General features: G+C 50.3%; 1 protein-coding gene across 1 annotated transcript in view; it reads right to left on the bottom strand.

Annotated features, from left to right (window-relative positions):
- SCN4A (sodium voltage-gated channel alpha subunit 4) overlaps positions 1-18,770 on the bottom strand; it is a 1,457,305-nt gene that overhangs the window by 471,938 nt on the left and 966,597 nt on the right. Inside the window, exon 19 of the mRNA XM_078644999.1 lies at positions 10,854-10,980. Coding sequence (XP_078501125.1) covers positions 10,854-10,980 — 127 coding nt within the window. The remainder of the gene's footprint in view (positions 1-10,853; positions 10,981-18,770) is intronic.

The raw sequence follows: 18,770 nt of genomic DNA, 5'->3' as shown, positions 1-18,770 counted from the left end.
CCACCGTTCTGCCCGTCATTGTAATCTGGTGGGCGGACATTCCAATTACGATGGTCGAGGGACCGCCGCCAACCGCCTGTCAGTGGTGGTCCCTCTACCATCCTAATCAAGCCCCTAACCTTGAAACTGCTATGATCCTTCCTTTCGCACAGAGAACATTCTGTGGCCTTGGGGTACCTTGTCTCTTAGTCCTTTACACTGCAGTGTGGGGTTCTTCAGGGCTCATCATAGAGCTCCACACTATTTAATTTCTACGTTGCCCCTTGACAAAACTTATTTGATCCTTTGACTTTGTTCCTGCTGCAGATGCAGACGGCACACAACATATTGTGTCCATCTCGAACAATGCAGAAGAGACTGCCCTCCATTTCAACAGATTTATGGGTGCCATTGTTCAATGGATGAACATCAACAGTCTTATGCTTACTTCAGCAAATAATGAGGTCCTCCTTTTTGGGAAAGAATTTCCCCTCCTGGAACCAATCTTGGTGGTCACAAGAGCTTGGATCCCTCCCCACACCAGTACCCATTGTCAAGAATTTGGGCATAATCTTTGACCCCTTCTCTTCTGTAACACACAGATAAACAAAATCAACTCCTCTTGATATATTCTACTGCATAAGATCAGGAAAATCCTGTTGTACATACTATTTGAACTACAAAAAGAAGGGGTACCAGAACTTGTATAATCATGGCTTGACTACTGCAATGCCTTACATGTAGTTAATTGCCAGCACTCCTTGAAAAAACTGCTATGCCTCCAGAATGCTACAGCAAGACTTTTAAAGAACATTCATGAGCTTCAGTCAGTCTCAGGGACACTACAGGAGCTTCACTGGCTACCAGTGAAGAATAGAGTCTGATTCTGGCTTCCCCACAAAACTCTATAAAGAGGTGACCCAGACTACCTAAGAAAAGAAAATTCTCACATGGTACAACCCCAGTAGGCCACTACAATTTAATCATTCTACAACAATCCATGTCCGTAAAATTAAGAGATCTAACTCGGGGCAGAAGCATTATTCACATTACATCCCATCTCTGGAACATCCTACCAGTTCAACTGGGAACTCAGTCTAACTTCCTAAGATTTAGAAAACTTCTTAAAACCTGGCTGTTCTCCTGTCCATAATGAGATGAGAAATATAGAACCAATTTCTCACGGGCAGGATGTTTATTAGGTAGTATAGTAGACATTAGCACCAAAATGCCATTGGCAATTGCACGCTTTAAAAATCCTATCAATATAAATCACTGTTTGTGTGCTGCATAAACACTACTCTTTGCCTCTACGTTAAGCTTGACTGCTTTGTCCAAAGCTACTAGAGGCTTAAACACAGGTTAATTTTGGCAAAGACTTTGTGGTTCACCCTGACAAGGATTGTGGTTGTTCCCTGAGTGCAGTTACTACCCCCTCAACCCAATTTCTTACAAACTGCATGTAACATTTTCAGTATTGAGCACTGTCATGTCCGACTGGACTCAGCAAATGCCATTGAGGAGTTCCTTCTCTAGGCTTCCCTTTTGTTTTGCACAGTTCAGTGTTTTGCCATTGCACTTTTCTGCTTTCTGCAAAAAGAAACATTCGAGGATGTCCTGTTGAAAAAATTAGAATAAAATATTTGAAATCAATTATTTGCAGGTGAACAGATTAGGACTGGAGACTTCCATGATGACATCGAGTGAGACGGTTACCTTGGCCTGAAAAGGGTAAGAGTGATTAGCTATTTTGAAGGCCATGCAAATATCAATGCTTTTGATTTTTCAAAAACATTGAGAATGATTGGTGTTGCTAATGCTTGTTTTTTTGTACTTGGGCACTGTATGGGAGTGCATTTGTTTCTGTACTTTCCCCCTTTTTCCTCTGTATTACAATACCACCCCACGCACTTTATTTTCATACCGTCTCACTCAATGATGTGCCCCCACCCCAATAGTTCCTAGCTTGACAATGCAACTGTCACCTGACCTTTTAACTTACATGCACTGCCCATGTTGTAAGTGAAGCCAATTTTTCATAATTCATTGTTTGCATTTATATCAACTTTAACATGTACACATAAAAATGTATTTCTTGTGTGTTATTCATGTGTAAATCGACCATAGCAAATGTAGGTCTTTATTTTAAAATGGATAAAGTCTGGTTGCTATCTTGTTTCACCTAACGTGTCTTTCTTTATTGCGGGAGAAGCTGAGACCCCTTTGGCAACATGAATGTGTCATTGCTCATGTTCTCATGTGAAATATTTTCTTTTAAATGATACTTGCAGAATGTACTAACGAGCTGATTCAATACACCTACATGCATATTACAGCTTGGGGCAATGTATTACATGTTTGCTTACATGAGTTTGAATTGCTTTGAACTGTACAGTGACTAATGTATTCATGTATTGATTATTGATTTATCATTAGTTTGATGATTAGTATTTGTAACACTGCTAATAATTTCATAATCCTTAATGTGTATCAGAGGAAGGTGCGGTAATATCTGGGTTCATGCTAGTTACTCATACAAAATATGGAGATTGAAATACAGATGTTGAATACGGGGAGAGGTGAAAGTACGTTCGGTAATCCCCATTACTTTTAGTCCTACTCGTCCTCGACCCAGTCATCACTCATGAGGTATTCCACAGACAGGAAACAAAACAGGAAACGCTTTTAGGCTCCACCCCCCCTCCTGCCAGGTGCTCTATCAGACCTAACCACCAGAAGCACATCCTGACACACCGAGCAACAAAGGCCTGGACAGGGAGGGAGGGTGGGAAATATGACTGGGTCGAGGACGAGTAGGACTAAGAGTAATGGGGACTACCGAACGTAATCATAGCATTACCTCTACGTCCTTCGTCCTCGACCCAGTCATCACTCATGAGGCATACCAAAGCAACGCCCAAACAGGCCTTTGGCAACCCAAACACAGCAAAACACAGACCAGACACAAAGGAGTACAGCAAGTGAAAAAGTTTAATACACAAACAGAACTTAGAGCGGAGGGGGAACCCCCACAGCTTGCAACACCCCACAACCAAAATTGGTCCGGTCAGACAGGGCACAATTCAACCTGTAGTGCCTCACAAACGTAGACTCGGAGGCCCATGGTCCAAGTGTGGAATTTTTGTTCGTGTACTGAACATCATCTACGCCATCTTGCAGACTCACGTATGAACACACACAACAGCCATTTTAGGTACCATGGTCTCCCTGTTCACGATCACCCGTCAGCGCACTTCCCTGAACCTTGCGAGCCTCCCCCACGCACCCTGACTGTCCCCGCTCTCACATGCACAAGGCATAAGCTCTCCCCTCCCGCATGACTCTGTCTCTGAGAATCACACCCCGCGCCTGACCAACACCTTCTTTCCGTCCATGAATACCTCTCCTTTGATGACCCCTTACTCTGAGCCCGATTGCCTGCACGAACCGCTGGTCATCCCTTAGCCTGAGGATACAGTTTATTGCCCACTACTGTATGCACCCGCTTCTCTTGAAAGGAGCCACTATTGATCATGACCTCCCCACCCTCTGAGATTCGATCAGGCGCACACATTCCGAAGGAATCGGCAGAACACTCAGCTGCGTGATAGCCCCCTCCCATTGTATGAGGGGCAAGGGCCTCTACTGTTGTCATGTGTTGGAGGGGGCCGGAACTGGGGGGGTGCCGGGGATGTCATCCTCATACTTCACAATGTCTTTGTTGTAATAAAGAGCGTTCACATGTCTTGAACCAGTGTATAAAAGACCAGGTCTCAGAGAGGTAGATAGAGCACCTCGAGACGATACCTTGTTGTCCGATCTGACGTGTTCTGATCCGTCGGAATAAAACTTGTTTCCTGTCTTCCTGTCTCCAGCGCCTGCCTCTTTATTGAGTAACTTCGTATGGTATTAGAGGCGTTTAACGCCGGGCAAATTTAACTTAGGAAACATCAACTAAATCGCCTGACCAGTTTGAATTGATCTTTATCAATAGCACGACAAATCTCATCAAGAGACACACCATGGTAAGCAGCCCAGGAGGCAGACACGCCCCGAGTGGAACGCGCCTGAACCCCCGCTGGACAAGGCAAACCAGCACCACGATTGGCAAGAGTGATGACAGCCTTAATCCAACGACCCAAGGTGAGCCTGGAAGCAGCCTTACCCTTAACAGCCAAACCAAAGGTGACAAAGAGAGAGTCAGAAGAGCGAAACTCCCCAGAACGAGCCACATAAATGGACAAGGCGCGCCTCAGGTCCAAAGAATGAAGCAACAGCTCAGAAGGAGAAGAAGGAGAAGGACACAAAGAAGGAAGAATCAGCTCCTGAGAGGAATGGAAACGGGACCGGACTTTGGGGACAAAACCAGGATCCAAAGAGAGCACCACAGTGTCATCCAGAAAACGCAAAAACGGAGGGGAACAACGCAAGGCCGTAAGCTCCCCCAACCGCCTCGCAGAAGTGATGGCCACCAGAAAAGCCACTTTGTAGGACAGAAACTTAAGGTCCACAGTCTCCAAAGGCTCAAAGGGGGAAGACTGCAAAACACCCAACACCAAAGAGAGATCCCAAGGCGGCACCAGAGAACGAACAGAAGCGGAAGAAAGAGAAAAACTACGAAACAGACGAGAAACCAATAGGCCATCCGAAGAAAGAAAAGAATCCGGGTCCCGAAAGGCCCGGATAGCAGCCCACTGGCCTCTCCAGGTAGACACAGCAAAGCGCTTCTGAAAGCTGTCCAGAAAAAATTGAAGGACAGAAGACACAGGGCAATAGGTAGGAGACAATCCAGAAGAGGAACACCACCCCAAGAAGGAAGCCCAGTGCTTCAAGTAGGAAGACAAAGTAAACGGCCTACGAGAGGCCTGCATCACAGAAATTATGTGGTCGGGCAGACCACGGACCCCAAGAGACAACCGTTCAACCTCCAGACCGCCAAGGAGAGGGGAACCAGAAGAGGGGACGGGGACCTCAGAGGAGAGGGGTAGCGGGGCAGAAGCCAAGGAGGGCCCACCGCTAGGCCCAGCAGCAGAGGAAACCAGGAGCTCCTCGGCCAGTGTGGAAGAACAGCCACCACCTGAGCCCCCTCCCGCTGAACCTTCAGCAAGAAGGCAGGAATCAGAGGAAAGGGAGGAAAGGGATAAAGAAGCCAAGGTGGCCACCGGAGAGACAAGGCATCCACTCCCCAGGCGCCCACCTCCGGACACCTGGGCAGAACAGGGGAACCAGGGCATTGGACCGGGAGGCGAACAAGTCCAGACCCGGAGTCCCGAACCTCAGGCAAAGCAAGCGAAAAGTCCGGGGAGCCAGGCACAGGGACAGAGACGAAGGAAACCTCTGGCTCAACGAATCCACCACCACGTTGTCCACACCTCGAATATGCTGAGCAGATAGGGCCAGAAGATTCTCCTCCGCCCAGTCCGAAATGGAGCAGGCCACCAGATTCAGGGAAGAACTGCGTGTCCCTCCTTGATGATTGATATAGGCCACAGACACTGTGTTGTCCGATCTCACCAGGACATGGCAACCCCTCAGATGAAGTTGGAAAAAACGGAGCGCCCTCTCCACCGCAGACACCTCCCTCCAGTTGGACGACCTGCGAGACTCCAACGGGAGCCAACGAGCCTGAACAGCCCAATGGCCCGGAGTCGCCCCCCAGCCGGAAGCGCTGGCATCCGTGGTCACAACCAGAGGAGGAGGCAGACAGAACAACATCCCCACGGAAAGGTGGAAAGGATCCAGCCACCACTGAAGAGCAGACACAATGTCCAGAGTCACGGGCACAGGAACCGCATAATCCAAGACAGGAAAGGGGACCCACCACTGCACATGCCACAGCAGAGGGCGCAGATGAACCCGGGCCCAGGGCACGGTGAAGACAGACGCAGCCATGTGGCCTTGAACCTCCAGCCACTGAAGGAGGGGAGCCGAGGACTGCGGCAACAACTTCCTCAGCAAAGACTGAAGGCGAAAAATCCGGGCCTCCGGCAGGAACACCTTGGGAGAGGTGTGGCGCCGCGGCCAGGGCGACTGACACTGGAATCTGGGGACCACGGTTCGATCCCCGGCTCCGGCGGCAGGTTAGCCCAGCACCATGTGACTCTGGGCAATAGCTCGCTTAATCTTCCCGACGGCCCCCAGCGCCTAGAGACCCTTACGGGTGATTGTGCGCTTTACAAATGTGGACTTTACTCAACACAGAATCGAACACAGCTCCGATGAAGGTCCTCCGAGTGGCAGGCTCCAGGTGGCACTTCGGCAAGTTGATCAAGAACCCGTGTTCCCTGAGCGTAGACATGGTCAAGAGAAGGTGGCAAGACATGATCTCCAGGAACAGAGCCTGAACCATCCCGCCGTCAAGATACGGGAACACCGACACCCCCAGGAGATGGAGATGGGCCACCAAGGGAGCCACCACCTTGGTGAACACCCTGGGGGCAGACCGAAGACCAAAGGGAAGGACGCAGAACTGACAGTGCTGGCCCTCCAGGCAGAAGCGCAGGAAACGCTGATCCCTCACAGCCACCGGGACGTGTAGGTACGCATCCTGGAGGTCCAGAGTGGAGAACACCCAACCGGACTGGATCAGCGGGATAATCCTCTGGAGAGTCTCCATCTTGAACGGGATCTTCCTCACGAACAAGTTCAGACCCCGAAGGTTGATGACCACCCGGAAGCCCCCCGTGATCTTCGGCACCGCAAAGATGATGGAGTAGACGCCCAACCCCCTCTCCGCCAACGGAACAGGGATAATCGCAAGCTTGCTGACCAAAGAACGAACCCCGTCAGACAAGGCCAGACGGCGGGAGGCATCCCGAGGAGAAGGGGTCACCACCACCCCGGAGGGGGAGGGGGGGGGGGGACAGGAATTCGATTCTGTAGCCCCTCGACAAGACATCCAGCACCCATCTGTCGGAGGTCATCAGGCGCCAAGCAGGAAGGAACTGGCGAAGCCTCCCACCAACCAGAGGCGGACAACCAGCGAGAACGTCCCCTAGGCTGGCATAGTCAGGAATGCTGTGGACCAGACCCGGCACCCCTCTGGGACTTCTTCTTAAACTTCCGGGGAAAAGACCGGCCAGTGCCACGCTGGCTCCGAAACGAGGACTGCTGGAATCTGGAAGGCTGGCGGAAAGACCTGGCACCAGAGAAGGAGAAACCCGTACAGGGCGGAAGATCACGAAAGGACAAAGCATGCTTGCGCTCCTTGCAGACCTTGTGCAGTTTCTCCTCCATCGAGTCACCAAACAGACGGGCACCAGTGAAAGGCAGCCTTAAAGCAATGGAACGCTGGGCCGCGTCCGTCTTCCAATCCCTCAGCAACTGGATACGACGGGCAGCCACAGAGGAACCACAGGACATAGCAGAAACCCTCACAGAATCAAAGGCGATGTCCGACAGGAATTCCGCCTGGCGCTCCATAGACTCCAGCAACTCCGGACAACTGGTACCTCCTGCATAGATGAAAACAGGGACTTGAAATCGGTCAGAAGAGACTGGGCAACATACGCCCCATAAACGCCAGAACGAATAGCCAGGTGTGAGGCGACATAAGACTTCTTCAGGGCAGAATCCACCTTTTTGTCCACGCCGTCCTTCAGAATGTTATCATCCGCCATAGAAGGACGACCCACAAGACTGGCCACAACAGAGTCCACAAGAACGGAATCAGGCACATTTTCCGCCATATCCTGCAAGGGAGAAAGTTTGGACATAAACCTGGGCATGGAAATATGATCAGGGTCCTTCCACTCCTTCAGCAGGACATCAGAGACAAAGGGATGGACCGGCAAGGAAGAGGCAACAGGCTTCCTAAACTGCGGCAAGAGCGAATCCCGAATGGTACTGGGTGCAGAATCATCAGGAAACCCCATGTTAACCCGCACATGGGAAAGGACGTCAGGCAAGAGATCCCTAGAAATGTACTTGCCCTGAAGCTCAACTGCAGACAGAGAAGACTCATCAGACTCAGCAGAGAAGGAAATGTCAGAATAAAGAGCAGCAGAACCAGAAAGACCAGCAGCACCCTTCTTGGTCGCCTTCATAGTGGAAAGAGTCTCCAGGATAAGACGCCTAATCCGGTCATCATCAACATCACCCTTCCGTGCATGCTTCACAGGAGGGGAGGAGGATCCACCACTTGAATCAGGGGAAGAGGTAGGCACAGGGAAGGAATTCTTCCTCTTGAGATGGTGTTTGCCCATAATAACACACACAACACACAAAGTAGCAACAAGGAATGAACACTACAAAGAGAAAACACCTCCTCCCAAAAGGCACCTATATACAAGAAGGGCACACCCCAATTAACCCCCCATAGGGAGGACAGGTATAGGCCAGATAAGGCCAACAAGAACCAGTACTGGTGACAAATCAACCAGGGACGCAAGCCCCCCCGAGCCCCCAGCCAACCACCAACAGTCCCGTGGAAAAAAGGAGAGGGGCGGGCAAAACGTAACCGCGGGCAAACAGCCGGCGCGGAAAATAGGAGGCAAATGCCGCCGTAGGGGAAAGAGACAGACACTCACCCCGCCCGCCGGCAATCGCCCCAAAGTCCGATCGTCCCGGACGGTACAGAACAATCACCAAGGACCGGAGCGCCCGGAGCCCACCTGGACGTCCGGACCGATCAGTGCCAGCAAGGAAGTGCTCACCCGCGCATGCGCGAGCCATGCGCATGCGCGGACACAGAGAACAGCCGGGCATCCTCACGGAGCAGCAGAGGAAGCCCGGCGAGAGGCCAGAACCGACCCGGGTCCCCCGGAGAGGAGGCAGGAGTATAGCAACCCCCACGCCCCTCCAATCACCATGAAAGAAACATCAGGAGGAGACACCTGGGCCCCCACACACACAGAGGGTCAGGCGAGAGGTCAGAGACCAAACGGGGAGCAGCGCGCCACAGCAACAAGCGCGCACAGCCCCTACCTGCACGTCCACAGCAGGAAGCAGGTCAACACCACCAAGGAATCCCTCGCGTAGCAAGAGAACCTCAGGGCAACTGCAGCAGGAACATCAGGGCAGCAGGAAACCAGGAAGACCCGAGAAGCCAAGCAGCCCAGGTCACCTGAGCCCAGGAGGAGACAGGGAAGCCCAGCAGCCCTACTCCAAGTGATCCCACGACGGTCCATGGGAGCCCCCAAAAGCCCAGCAGAGGAGGATCCACAGGACAAAGATGCAGGCAAGTGCCCGGCACAAACCCCAGCGTCTCCCATCAAGTAATGCACCGACAGGAAACAAAACAGGAAGTGCTTCTGGTGGTTAGGTCTGATATAGCACCTGGTAGGAGGGGGGGTGGAGCCTAAACGTGTTTCCTGTTTTGTTTCCTGTCTGTGGAATACCTCATGAGTGATGACTGGGTCGAGGACGAGGGACGTAGAGGTAATGATGCGTTCCACAATGTAGGAAGAGGATTCAATTGTGGCTTGCTAGTTGTGTTTTGATAAGGAAGATAGACACCATTAGAGTGCCACTCTAGAACTCCAAGCCCTTTTTTTCATGCACTCTCTAGTAATGTTTTGAGATGTACTATAGCATAAGCAGCATACAATTAGGAATTCAAATTACCAAAAATTGTTAAAAATGAAATGAGGAAAGTGTATCTTGATGTTGGCTACTTATTATAGTTTTTTCCCTCTGATAGATCAAAAAGTAGACTATCTGTTGTGCAAAACCTCAATGAGACAGGTTCTTCCAAATTCAATACTTGGTAAGTATTCAATTTTATAAGATAGTAATACTGCAGGCCATGTTTGAAATGGGTCTTTAGTATTTGGCAGGTTCCCGAGGGTTTGCCAATGTCTTCTTTTGTAATTTAGTGATTCTCGTGTGTTGTACAGTAACAAGAACAATCCTTGTTGGAACGAACCATTCATGAATCTTATTAGATCAAGTTTGGGAAAATTATCTTTTATTGTGAAGGCTAAGCAGAGCTGGGGTGCAAGAGGCTTTTACTTCACCTGCTGCTATGCACACTTGCTTATAGTTCAAAATTCCAAACAACGAGAATAGGAATTTGGTACTGAGAGGTTCAATCAGAATGGTGACCATGATTTCTCTGATACCTTTGCCCCTATCTTTAGAGTCGTATTCTTGAAGGAAGACTTTATTAGCACGACGTTGATGAAAAAAACACAAATGTATTCTTTAAAGTCTCTGAACCTCTCACTTCCTGGAATATTTTACGTTTTGCAATTTGGATCTAGTGTGCTAACACTATGCCCACAACAGCACATCCCTCCCTAATAAAGCACAAATGAAAATCCAAAGGAATATATCAGACAGAATCTCTAACTAACATCTAACATGGTCATGTTACACCACATAGTCAACTAACAAAGCACCAAATAGCTAGCACACGCACATGTACAAACACACACACACCAGCCAGACCCTGACTATTAACCTAGAAGATGATTAAAGATCTGGTATAAACCCTTAAACACCAATATCATACCTCTACAGCACAAAGCAGAACACAGACTTTGCTCAAGCATGCAAAATGGCTTTATGCATGGCCAATCCTTTGTGTATACCTAGTTTGATGTATGTTCGGGCTTTAAAAAATGCTATGTGAATCCGGTCAGTACAGAAAATAAATTGTCGTTAGGGGTCTCTCTGAGTTAGGCTGTCCAAGATTCCGCAATGGATAGGTGTATGCCTATGCATCAGGAGTTGTATTACATATTTCTATTCGGGCCCTATATACTTCTCAATCTCTTCAAAATAAATATTTACAAAGAAACCCCTGCGATCAATGGTACAATACAATGCATTCATCTGTGTTGAATATTCTCAGCAGGGCTACCCAGCAACACCAGGAAACAGTTTTGGTTTACCGTTAAATTATTAGACATCAAAAAGGCTCAGTTGCTTACTTTCTGTAAAGCACTCCTCTGGTCCCTCCTCCGCCTGGTGCTCAGCTGCATCTACCTCCTCTTCCTCCACAGGAGGTTTATAATCTGCAGTGCTGGCGATGGAAGAATCACCATCATGTATTTTTTTCTATAGTTATAAACAAAAACAAATTACATACTGTTCATTCTAAAAAGAAATCATCCACATAGAACTTAGTACCAAGCTTTGTGTATACATATAAACAATGTTTTAAAATGTCTATTTCCATCTCCTCCGACATCTCGTATTTCTGCTGCACATGGTTTATTGTATACTTTGCCCATGCAAAAAATCTTACATCGGTCAAACGAGTCAACCAGTCAAAACGGGATTTTACAACACAGGTTCCGCATTAGATGCAAAACTCAGGGGGCGCCTCTTGTAGGACATTATGTAGCCATTGGTCATACAGAAAACGACATAAAATGGACAGTATTATTTGTGGCGCCAGCAGATAAGAGGCGGGTCTACCGAATCAATACTATCAAGAACTGAAGCAAGATACATTGAAAAACTCTGCTCGTCAACGGAGGGACTTAATGAACATGATGAATTGTGGTCATTGATCAAAGTGTAATGTGTAATGCCTCTGTCCCCATATACCCCTATACTAGGTGGACAGTTGGTTAATTAGGTCACAGCCCTCTGTAGGCTGATACATACAGGGCAAATGCTGCAGAAATACCCCGCCGATTTTCCAGTAAAGGGGAATTTCACTCGTGTTTGGAGTTTAACTCTTCAAATAATGGTGCATATTGGGAACTCCAAAATATTGACTTAATTAAACATCATCGAATCAACTCGATTGACAAACATGCTTTCGGAACAACATGTTTTTAAACACTGCTTGGCATATTTACAAGCCTCTATCGCCACCTCAATGTCACTTTCAATGACGTTGGTGAGGCGATAGGAGCTTTGCCTTATTTACAAGGCAGCCTTAAGCCACTTGCTTAATGCTGCCTGGTAACTAAGGTCCCCTTTCACGCTAAACTTGGTGGTGTATTTAAAAGAACTTAACGCCACCATAGAGTAAATTTTTTAACATTACAGCAGCTTTTTTATCGCCTTCTTTAAAAAGTGCCGCCTAGTGCAGTTAGCAACACTTTTCCAACGTAATCCAGGGTATTTCCTCTTTCACTGTGTGCTGCAGAATGCAAAACATTTATCCTTGTAGTGCCTCCCAAACGTCACCCTAGGGGTGATATTAGATTCGGACACATTATGAAGGTTTACGGTTTCTCTTAATCCTAGGAATGCGTCAGAATCTATTTGTTTGGCATAAGAATGCCACCCCACTGCTTTCATTTTATGTTTGTGCTGCTTTGTGGTCAAATTGAAATTTTTTCTTAAATACCTATGGCCATTTTGCTTTTAGTACATATCCAATTTCTGTGGCCATGTTCGTTCAAATTCTTTTAAACTTTAACATTTTAGTTTTTTTTCGCGTCGCTTTCGCGTACTTGCGGAAATCACGTTAGGGAACTAACCAGGTTGTCTAATGTGACGGAAGTTTTCATAACACACAACTTATTTCTCACACAGAAGTGGGAATACTATTCGAGTGCGATTTCCACACTTCAAATTTGACTCTCATATTATACCTTCTAACTGGCATTGAGGGTCCAGTTTTCTATCTCTTCGATTTCCTTTGGTGGGAGGGACCACCGGAAGTAAGGTTTTGTCATACTCGGGCAGCTTCGTGGCTGTCGTTTGCCCTGCGCCCGCTGGGAAGCCTACCGCCCTCAGTGGCTGATGGCCCCTGCCCCCGTTGAATTGCCCATTTGCGAGCCCATTGCTGCCTTGTTGTAGCTGCCCCCCCGCCTGCATTGCGGACATTGGACAACCGGTGCCCGCCTGCTGGTCAGGCCCCACCTGTGTGAACTGTTGCCCTACTGATCCCAATTGCTGTTGCAGCGTCTGTCCTCCACTTGCCTGATGCTGCATATGGTGGCAGTCTAGTAGTTGGGTGGGTGGAGCTAGGAGGGCAGAGGGAGGAAGAGGAGGAGCAGGGACAGGATGAGGGCAGATAGTGTAGGGACAGGGACCAGGAACGAAGCATGTAATAAAGCTCATGAGTAACCAACATAGTGTCTGTCCTTACTGGCCTACGACACTACAACTGGCGACGAGGGTGGGATGCGACATTCCCCACCGTCAGCAGAACCCTGACGAGATGCCCTGTCCCGAGTAGTGCTCAGGAAGAGAAGCGCTGCCGGCGAAGTTAGAGCTGCCGCCTAAAGTGAGAGGCCAGCAGCAGGTGTCCCTACCCACAGTCTGGCCACTGAGCGGGAGTCGAGAGGGGCCGAAGAAGCAAGCGCCGACACGCTTGTGGAGCGAAAATCCTTTCGCGCTGAAATCGCGCCTCACGCCGGATGCGTGAGAGTAGGCCCGGCAGCGCCGAGCGAGCGCGTGAAATTGCGGGAAGCGAGGCGGGAGCCCGCCCGACCTCACCTGAGCCCAGCAGCCGAGGCCCTGAGTGTGGACACAAAGAAGAGTGCTGATCCCCATGAAGTCGGCGGCCGGTGAGTCCCCAATGAGCTGACTGAAGCTGAATGGGCCGAGAAGAAAACCTCGTGTGCAGCCAGTGACGGCGGCCATCTTGGAGTCAGGCAGCTGCGGGGACAGACCCCATAGTCATTGTGGGGCGGCCATCTTAAGGTCAGGCAGAGTGACAAACAGCAGATTAACAAGCAATAAAAAGCCACAGAAAAGCACAGAGAGTGCGAGACGCAAGCAAACAAGCACAAGCCAAGCCAAACGAACGGTGACACAGGACGTTCAGAACCAAACTGCACAGGCGCCTAAAAACAAGCAGTACCGAGGTTCCCAGAGGCCAAATAGGCAGGATTCTGCGGTGCCAAGATGGCGACATCGCCGCAACGAGACGAGGTCAAGCCCATCATCGCAGGAGGGTCGCATTTGAGGGCTCCGAAGCCAGTCACCCTAATGACAGGGGGGAGCATGGGCCCCAGGTGGCAGGAGTGGCTCGAAGACTTTGAAGATTACATCGAGGGGTCCAAAGTGACTGTTGATAAGGAAAAACTAATCGCACTCCGCAATCTAGCGGGGCGCGAGATAAGCAAAATAATCAAAGATCTCCCACCTGCCGATACAGGGACATATGACAAAGTACGTGAAGCGCTGAACAAGAAATTTCTCCATAAAAGAAACTTGGACTACGAGCATCACGCATTTCATCAGGCACGTCAAGGCAAAGACGAGACAATGAGCACGTTCATCACCCGCCTGCGGCGACTGTCGAGACACTGTGAGTTTGACAACTTTTCAACAGACGCCGCCATCAAATCACAGATCATAGATGGATGCCACTCAGAATCGCTCAGGAGGCGGTTACTAAGAAAGCCTCACGAGCTAGATGACATTGAAGAAATGACTCGTGTCTATGATCAGGCCAAAGAGCATGCCACCACCATTTAGTCTGGGCGCAAGGTGAGTCACAAGAAGGCACATCGCGTTCAAGACCACGGCGACGGTCGAAAAAACTCGAGAGACAAGCAATGGAACACACGACCGTCGTCTCGTTCAAGACACTCTGAGCACAGAAGGTGAGAACCCGGTCGGAGAGAAAGAAGACCAGAGAGAGCCAAGAGATGCTACAGGTGTGGATATGATTATCCTCACGTGGACGCCTGCCCAGCCATGGGCCAGAGATGTAGAAAATGTGGTCGGACAAACCACTTCGAAGCAATGTGCGGAGACTACCACAAGGAGAGGCGTAGTGGAACCGGGAGATCATCTCGTTCGGACACCAGAAAACACCATGTAAGAGCCGTCCAAGAAAGGAACACCGGGTCCTCCAGCTCGTCACACTCCAGCAGAGAGTCGCGCAGATCTCGATGGGAGCGCCGATCCCCGTCCCGGGACTCCAGGTCATCATCTAGAGACTCTGAACGCACAACCCACTACGCGAACATGATCGCAGACCCGGACCAACTCAAGAAGTATCCTCATTTGCACATAAAAGTAGGGAATCATGACACTAGATTTGTGATGGACAGCGGAGCCTCGCTGAACTACATCCCTGTCACTGAATATGAGAGGATGCGGCCCAGGCCTCCGCTTACGTATGCGCCCGTCCGGGTTTTCACTTGGATGTCCAAGAAGCCACTTCAATGTCTGGGCAAATTCCCGACAACGCTCAAACATGACAACGTCACCATAGAGGCAGTCATTCATGTCATCAAGGGCCCCGAAGCTGACTGCCTGATCAGCCTGCCGACAGCAGAACGTCTCCGTCTCGTTGAAATCCTCTTCAAGGTCTGTGATGACCAAGACATCGTCAACCGGTTTCCCCGCCTTTTCCTGGGGCTGGGGAAGTTGAAGGGACGCCAGATACATCTGCATATCAACGACCAGATCAGGCCCGTCGCTCAGCACCCTCGGCGTGTACCCTTCCACCTTCAAAAAGCCGTCGAGGACGAGATCCATGACCTTCTGTCGGCTGACATCATTGAACGCACGGATGGCCCGACCCCGTGGGTGTCGCCGGTGGTCATCGTACCGAAAAAGTGCACCACCAGCAAAGTAAGACTATGCCTTGACATGCGAGTACCCAACACTGCGATAGAACGTGAGCGCCATCCAGGGCCACTTCTATGTGACATGATCTCTGCTTTAAATGGAGCAAAGGTGTTTTCAAAGCTGGACTTAAACAAGGGCTATCACCAGCTGGAGCTGGATGTCCACTCCCGCTCCATCACAACCTTCGCCACCCATCTGGGACTTTTCCGGTATAAGAGGTTGAGCTTTGGTGTGTCATCAGCCGCCGAGATTTTTCAAGAAGCCATTCGGCAAATCATCCAACACATCCCCAACACGCTAAATTACAGCGACGACATCCTTGTGTATGGCTCCGACACCCGTGAGCACGACATCGCACTCAATCGTGTCTGCCATGCCCTGCTAGATGCGAACCTGACACTAAACAAGGACAAGTGCGAGTTTCACCAGTCCACATTAAAATTCTTTGGCCATATTTTCTCGGGAGCGGGTATGAAACCCGATCCGGACAAAGTGGCAACCTTGACTCGCTCTACGCTTTGGCCGGAGTGGTCACTCCCAGTGCCCCTAGCACCTCACTGGTATCGTTTGCAGCGTTTTTGCCAAATTTGATTTGTGATTTAAGCCTTCAGCTGTGCCTGGCTGCCGCTTTGCTCTGTAGGCGCTTTACCTGATTGTAATAGTACTTTTATGCTGCATTAGCGATCTTGCCGAATTTGATTTGTGATTTAAGCCTTCAGCTGTGCCTGGCTGGCGCTTTGCTCCGCAGGCGCTTTACCTGATTGTGATTGTACTTTCATGCTGCTTTAGCGCGTCCTCCCCAAGCGCCCTGTTGTGCTCCCCCCTCCTCCATTTTGTTTGTTGTTGTCGTGCGCAGCCCGCCCCGCCTCCCAGCTGAGCCGCCCTCCCACAGACTACAAACGAAGCTTCCCGACCTGGAAGCGCTGTGACTCGCTCTACGCTTTGGCCGGAGTGGTCGCTCCCAGTGCCCCTAGCACCTCACTGGTATCGTTTGCAGCGTTTTTGCCAAATTTGATTTGTGATTTAAGCCTTCAGCTGTGCCTGGCTGCCGCTTTGCTCTGTAGGCGCTTTACCTGATTGTAATAGTACTTTTATGCTGCATTAGCGATCTTGCCGAATTTGATTTGTGATTTAAGCCTTCAGCTGTGCCTGGCTGCCGCTTTGCTCCGCAGGCGCTTTACCTGATTGTGATTGTACTTTCATGCTGCTTTAGCGCGTCCTCCCCAAGCGCCCTGTTGTGCTCCCCCCTCCTCCATTTTGTTTGTTGTTGTCGTGCGCAGCCCGCCCCGCCTCCCAGCTGAGCCGCCCTCCCACAGACTACAAACGAAGCTTCCCGACCTGGAAGCGCTGTGACTCGCTCTACGCTTTGGCCGGAGTGGTCGCTCCCAGTGCCCCTAGCACCTCACTGGTATCGTTTGCAGCGTTTTTGCCAAATTTGATTTGTGATTTAAGCCTTCAGCTGTGCCTGGCTGCCGCTTTGCTCTGTAGGCGCTTTACCTGATTGTAATAGTACTTTTATGCTGCATTAGCGATCTTGCCGAATTTGATTTGTGATTTAAGCCTTCAGCTGTGCCTGGCTGCCGCTTTGCTCCGCAGGCGCTTTACCTGATTGTGATTGTACTTTCATGCTGCTTTAGCGCGTCCTCCCCAAGCGCCCTGTTGTGCTCCCCCCTCCTCCATTTTGTTTGTTGTTGTCGTGCGCAGCCCGCCCCGCCTCCCAGCTGAGCCGCCCTCGCCCCTCCCCCTCAACTATCCGTATATGACAGGAGTTCCCGCGCGCAGCGTTCACGCGCAGCGACCGCGCCCAATCCGCGCCGAAGGTGCGCCAAAGGTAAGCCCGTCTACGCCCGTCCGCGCCTGGACCGCGCCCAGCGCCAGACCCCCTGCCCCTCGCACTGCCCAGCCCTCCCGCATTTCCTACGATGCCGCCACCCTCCTAGCCTTTAACCCCGGTCACGCCCTTAACTGCGTCCAAGCCGCTCCAGGACACACCCATGGACCTTTCTCTTGCTACTCCTGCAAATTCAGCGGCACCGACAACTTCTCTGCTTCGACCACACCTCAGACTCCCGACCCCAACCACCTACAATGCATCCTTCTCAACACCCGCTCGGTCCACAGACACGCCATTGAACTATGGAATCTACTAGACACCATCTCTCCAGACATCGCCTTCCTAACGGAAACATGGATGAACGCTTCCTCCGCCCCAGACATCACCATTGCCATCCCTGAAGACTATAAGATCACGCGCAAAGATCGTACCGGCCACACAGGAGGAGGAATCGCTATCGTCCATAAGAAATCAATCCGCATCTCAACCAGCTCTGACTCCAACCTCACCAACTCCAAACACCTTCACTTCCAGATCCACATCGACCCCAAGACCACACTCAGAGGCACCCTCCTCTACAGACCACCAGGACCCCGCGCAAAATTCAGTGAAGACATCTCGGACTTCATCACTCCACACGCGCTCCCCTCCAAAGAATACATCCTTCTGGGAGACCTCAACTTTCACCTTGAAAAGAACAACGACCGCAACACCACCACCCTCTTGGACAACCTCGCCAACCTCGGACTTAAACAACTGGTCACTTCCCCCACCCACATCGCAGGTCACACACTCGACCCCATCTTCACCTCCAGCAATCATATCTCCTTCAGCCACACTACGGATCTCCTCTGGACTGACCACAGCTGCGTTCACTTCACCTACAACAAGCCCAAACCCACCAACCACCTCCAACCAACTCTACAAAGAAACTGGAACAAAATCACCACCGACCAGATCTCCTCATCGCTCCTTCTAAGCACCCCAACCCATTCTTCTAACCCAAACCAAGCCACCGCCAACTTCACCCTATGGCTATCCAACACCGCCGACACCTTAGCACCACTGAAAAAACGTCAAAGCAAACCTGGCAACAAGAAGGCCTCATGGTTCAACGATGATCTTAAGAAGTCCAAGAAACTCTGCCGCACCCTCGAAAAAGCTTGGAAAAAAGACCCAACCACCAACACCAAGGACGCCTTCAAAAACGCCACCCGCACTCACCACCAACTAATCCGAAAGGCTAAGAAATCAGCATTCAAGGAACGACTTGACAACAACGCCCACAACAGCAAGGAACTTTTCAACATCGTCAAGGAATTTTCCAATCCCTCAGCCAACTCCAACGACATCACCCCCTCTCAAGCCCTCTGCGACTCCCTAGCCTCATTCTTCCACAACAAGATTGCAGACATCCACAACAGCTTCGACAACCAACCCGGAGTCCAACCCACCCAACCATATGCTGAACACTCTCCCCCCGCGAACACCCTTAACAACTGGAACCCAATCTCCACCG

The sequence above is a fragment of the Lissotriton helveticus genome, chromosome 5_1 (genome assembly GCF_964261635.1).
Source record: "Lissotriton helveticus chromosome 5_1, aLisHel1.1, whole genome shotgun sequence".
NCBI lineage: Eukaryota > Metazoa > Chordata > Amphibia > Caudata > Salamandridae > Lissotriton > Lissotriton helveticus.
The sequence above is the reverse complement of the archived record's forward strand: the minus strand, read 5'-3'. Positions and strand labels throughout refer to the sequence as shown.